The 5,723-nt window shown below is 45.0% G+C and overlaps 1 protein-coding gene across 1 annotated transcript in view; it reads right to left on the bottom strand.

Annotated features, from left to right (window-relative positions):
- Positions 1-917: 917 nt before the first annotated feature.
- Positions 918-5,723, bottom strand: part of LOC124043090 (DNA-binding protein SATB2-like) — a 32,675-nt gene continuing 27,869 nt past the window's right edge. Inside the window, exons 11-12 of the mRNA XM_046361259.1 lie at positions 3,140-3,337; positions 918-2,512 (exon numbers count right to left, since the gene is read on the bottom strand). Coding sequence (XP_046217215.1) covers positions 1,685-2,512; positions 3,140-3,337 — 1,026 coding nt within the window. The 3' untranslated portion in view covers positions 918-1,684. The remainder of the gene's footprint in view (positions 2,513-3,139; positions 3,338-5,723) is intronic.

Genomic DNA, 5,723 nt, shown 5'->3' on the forward strand with positions numbered 1-5,723 from the left:
ATGTATACGTATATACTATACTCTATATCATCTACACTATACATGTATCACTAGCCACTTTAACTATGCCACTTTGTTTACATACTCATCTCATATGTATATACTGTACTCTATACCATCTACTGTATCTTGCCTATGCTGCTCTGTACCATCACTCATTCATATATCTTTATGTACATATTCTTTACCCCCTTATACACAGTGTAAGACAGTTTTAGAATTGTTTGTTAGATTACTTGTTGGTTATCACTGCATTGTCGGAACTAGAAGCACAAGCATTTCGCTACACTCGCATTAACATCTGCTAACCATGTGTATGTGACAAATCAAATTTGATTTGATATATTGAAGCAACATCAAGACATCAGTCAGTAAGTTAAAGCTTGGTCACAAATGGGTCTTCCAAATGGACAATGACCCCAAACATACTTCCAAAGTTGTGGCAAAATGGCTTAAGGACAACAAAGTCAAGGTATTGGAGTGGCCATCACAAAGCCCTGACCTCGATACTACAGAACATTTGTGGGCAGAACTGAAAAAGCATGAGCGAGCAAGGAGGTCTACAAACCTGACTCAGTTTCACCAGCTCTGTCAGGAGGACTGGGCCAAAATTCGCCCAATTTATTGGGTTCACCCTCTCTACTATTATTCTGACATTTCACATTCTTAAAATAAAGTGTTGATCCTAACTAACCTAAGACAGGGAATTTTTAAATGTATTTGGCTAAGGTGCATTTAAATTCAGACTCAACTGTCGTACATTTATTTTCAAGGGAATAATAACTGAGCAGGTGTGAACATGTCAGAAAAAAGATGCCTGTCTACCTCTTAGTCTGTTTGGGAAAAAACAGCTTAGATTGAAAATAATATTTGTAACCATAGATACCACAGAAAAAAACAACCAAATCAACAGTAGCTCCATTTTATAAGTGTTTAATGTGTGACGAAGCAAATCATAAATCACAGGTATAAATACAAAATGTATTAACATCCACATTCATTGCATTTCTGAACAGATAAATTATTAAAGATGTTAAAAACAATCACTTCGATCAAGTTGCTCATAAATCGAATGAATTAACTATTTTAAAACAAATACATTTTTACAAAGAAGGTAGGTTAAATCAAAGGCAGTTATACACACACATTATTTGCATATTAGCCTTTTCTTCTACAGTTGACCAACTGAAGTATTAAATTGCATGAGTGAAATAATTTGCATACACAATTTGAAAGAAGCCACTCAAATATGTTGATTGTTGACCATAAAATTGATTTTACAGTCAGTCAAAGAGACACCTAAAAGTGGACGTTGTGACAGAAAGATATAAGAAAGCATAGTTGAGTTTGGTGACAGAGAAAGAAATCAAAACAAACTATTCACATTTCAGTATCATCAGAATCCAGGGAGGACGATCTAGCCATAGGACCAGGTGGGTAGTGACGCATACTACAAGGCATTTGTTGGCATGTGTTTAAAATGGGATCCTCAACAGTTAAAATATCTTGTGTAACTACATAGTCCTTTATTCCAATATTTCATTACAAATAAGGGAATCACCTATTATGACACATCATTACTACAGTTCTTCAGAAATGGGGAATATTATTTTTTGCAGTAGCGTAGTGAAAATATCTAGTTGAGTCATTGGGTTAGAGGGGACAACTAGTGGTTGGGGCCATGCTATTCATCAGAGTCATGTGGTTGGGTTGTCTCCGGCTGTGATTGGATAGAGTCATGTTGCTCCTCCTCCTTTAGGGTGACGACGGTGTTAGTCTGGGTGCTCACATCCAACTCTTTCCCCCCCTCCCACTCTATTACCTCTTCCCCCTCCATGTCCTCCTCTCCACCTATCCGTCCAGTGGGATCTACGGCTCCTCCTTCTTCCTTCTCCCCTGTAGTTCTGTCAGGCTGGGTTGGGCCTGCTCCAATACAGAAGAGCAGGTCCTGGTCCCTGTGGTTCTGGCTGGGAAGTTGGTTGTGGTAGATCTCACTGTAGTCCTGTCTATGGTTCTGGTGTGTGTAACTATGGTGGTGGCAATGGAAGAAGCTGAGGATGGTGTGTTTTGGCAGGCCCAGCTGGGCTGACAGGGTGTGGACAGCCTCCTCGTCTGGGTTCAGACCCACGTCCTGGATGAAGCTCTGCAGGATCCCCTGCGCCTCCCGGGACACCCGAAACCCCTCACCCCCCTCACCATTACGCCCGCCATTGCCCTCCCCGTTACTCTGTCTGGCCCCCGACCAACCTCCCTCGCCCCCTTCCTTGTCACTACTACCCTCAGCCCTACTCCTATTGCCCAGACCAGTAATGTCCTCTACCCTCCCATCAACCTTACTACCCCCCAACCAGGTCTTCAGTTGGTCCCCACCCCCCTCATTCTCGGCTTGTGATGCTGTGGACGGTTGTCGTGGAGGCAGGCGAGGCCCCGCCTGGGGCTGAAAGGGCTGCTGGGACCGAGGGGTCAGGAGTCGTTGATGGTGTTGCTGTGGCAATGGGGAGTGGCGTTGGAGCTGGTGGAGACAGATGGAAGTGAAGTTCTAAACAAACGAATGGGAGCTGATGGCTGTGTTACAGGAGGACCAAACTACACGTATCAACACTATCGTCAAACAGCTACACAACTCTACATTCAATTATCTACATACGCATGTGTAACGCATGTACATTAACGGAGTAGAATTATGTGTGCGCTTCCATCCGTATACGTGTGTGTGTGTAGGCTATACCGGGTAGACTGACCAGTGTGTAGTCATTGACTAGCTGTGTGAGTCTGTCTCTCCAAAGTTGTTTTTGTGTTTGTGTTGACTGTGTATTACTGTATGAGTGTGTCTATGTACAGATGTAGGATCTTAATTTAACCAGCATTGTCGTAGCAAAACAATCCTGCAGCAACTGGATTTGAATGTTTAGTCAATAATGTTGCTTGATCGGTGGTTAGGCTATTAGTTGGCTAAAATTAAACTTCATGAAAAGTGCATTACTGTTAATATGACCGTGTGGTAGTGCAGGTTTTCAGTGAATTTATGTATATCAAAAAAACTAATTGGCATTTGTTGCGGCGCAGGAAAATTCTCAGCAACAACATAGTGATCAAATTAAGATCCTATATCTGTACAGGCTATTTAGAGTAGACTGACCAGTGTGTTGTTGTTGACTTGCTGTATCAGTCTGTCTGTACAGTGTTGCTGCAGAGCGTTGCTCTCCTGTTCGTAGATGGCATCTCGCTCCGTCTGGGCCAGACTCAGGAAGCGCCTGATCATACACAGGTTCTCCCACAGGGTCCGGTTCTCCGGGGACGGATCCTCCTTCCAGCGCAGCAGCTCACACAGCCAGCCCTGCAGAACACATATCAGAACCCAGTCAGAGAAACCATAGAAAAGGAACCTTTTCTGGACCCCTTCAAGAAAATAAAATGTTATTTGTCACATGCTTTGTAAGCAACAGGTGTAGACTAACAGTGAAGTGCTTACTTACTGGTCCTTCCCAACAATGCAGAGAGAAAATAGAGAAATAATAGAAAAGTAAAACATGTAATAATAAAAGTAATAGACACACAATGAGGAGCAATAACTTGGCTATAAACACGGGGTACCTGTACCGAGTCGATGTGCAGGGATACGAGGTAATAACTTCGCTATAAACATGAGGTACCTGTACCGAGTCGATGTGCAGGGGTACGAGGTAATAACTTGGCTATATACACGAGGTACCTGTACCGAGTCGATGTGCAGGGATACGAGGTAATAACTTCGCTATAAACATGAGGTACCTGTACCGAGTCGATGTGCAGGGATACGAGGTAATAACTTCGCTATAAACATGAGGTACCTGTACCGAGTCGATGTGCAGGGGTACGAGGTAAAAACTTGGCTATATACACGAGGTACCTATACCGAGTCGATTTGCTGAGGTACGAGGTAATGAGGTAGGTATGTACATATTACTAGGAACAAAGAGACTAGGCAACATGATAGATAATTAACAGTAGCAGCAGTGTATGTGATGAGTCAAAGTTAGTGCGAAAAGAGTCAATGCAGATATTCCGGGTAGCTATTTGATGAATTATTTAACTAACTTTTAGCAGTCTTATGGTTTGGGGGTAGAAGCTGCTCAGGGTCCTGTTGGTCCCAGACTTGGTGCTCTGTTCAGGAGCCTTTTGGTCCCAGACTTGGTGCTCTGTTTAGGAGCCTTTTGGTCCCAGGCTTGGTGCTCTGTTCAGGAGCCTTTTGGTCCCAGACTTGGTGCTCTGTTCAGGAGCCTTTTGGTCCCAGACTTGGTGCTCTGTTCAGGAGCCTTTTGGTCCCAGACTTGGTGCTCTGTTCAGGAGCCTTTTGGTCCCAGACTTGGTGCTCTGTTCAGGAGCCTTTTGGTCCCAGACTTGGTGCTCTGTTCAGGAGCCTTTTGGTCCCAGACTTGGTGCTCTGTTCAGGAGCCTTTTGGTCCCAGACTTGGTGCTCTGTTCAGGAGCCTTTAGGTCCCAGACTTGGTGCTCTGTTCAGGAGCCTTTAGGTCCCAGACTTGGTGCTCTGTTCAGGGGCCTTTTGGTCCCAGACTTGGTGCTCTGTTCAGGAGCCTTTTGGTTCCAGACTTGGTGCTCTGTTCAGGAGCCTTTTGGTCCCAAACTTGGTGCTCTGTTCAGGGTTCTGTTGGTCCCAGACTTGGTGCTCTGTTCAGGAGCATTTTGGTCCCAGACTTGGTGCTCTGTTCAGGAGCCTTTTGGTTCCAGACTTGGTTCTCTGTTCAGGAGCCTTTTGGTTCCAGACTTGGTGCTCCGGTACTGCTTGCCGTGTGGTGGCAGAGAAAACAGTCTATGACTTGGGTGGCTGGAGTCTTCGACAGTTTTCCGGGCCTTCCTCTGACAGCCTGGTATAGAGGTCCTGGATGGCAGGGAGCTCAGCCCCAGTGATGTACTGGGCTGTTGGCACCACCCCCATCCACTACAGCATCGTCAAGCAAGATACTAAAATGAAGTTTACTATCTTTAGTAAATATAGTAAATCATATGTTCTGTGCTTTTCATGAGTAGAAAACAACAGTTATTAATGCTTCATACAAAGCAAGTACACTTCAAACTCATAGCAGAACCCTTCTCTGTATTAGGAGCTAGATGACAGGAGGAGACAGTGAGGGAAAGCAGCAACAATGCCAAGCTTTCCACCTCTACACAATTACAGTGGCACACACACGCACACACACACACACACACACACACACACACACACACACACACACACACACACACACACACACACACACACACACACACACACACACACACACACACACACACACACACACACACACACACACACACACACACACACACACACACACACACCTGGCCGTAGTCCAGCACTAGCACAAACAGCCATCCAGATGCAGTAAGCAGATACAACAGAGCTTCAACATGGTGCTGCCTGCCAAACAGCCATACACTAACGTGAGCTGACACAATCGTATTACAGAGAGAGAGAGAGAGGGAGAGGGGGGGGCGAGAGTGGGGAGGAGAGATAGAGAGGGAGAGATAGAGGGAAGGTGGGGTTTGAGAGAGAGAAAGAGGCAGAGGGAGAGAGAGAGAGAGATTAAACAGTCACTGAAGTACTTTATACTGGAGAGAGAGAGAGAGAGAAGGTGGGGTTTGAGAGAGAAAGAGGCAGAAGGTGGGGTTTGAGAGAGAGAAAGAGGCAGAGGGAGAGAGAGATTAAACAGTCACTGAAGTAC

The sequence above is a fragment of the Oncorhynchus gorbuscha genome, linkage group LG09, assembly GCF_021184085.1.
Source record: "Oncorhynchus gorbuscha isolate QuinsamMale2020 ecotype Even-year linkage group LG09, OgorEven_v1.0, whole genome shotgun sequence".
NCBI classification, from domain to species: Eukaryota; Metazoa; Chordata; class Actinopteri; order Salmoniformes; family Salmonidae; genus Oncorhynchus; species Oncorhynchus gorbuscha.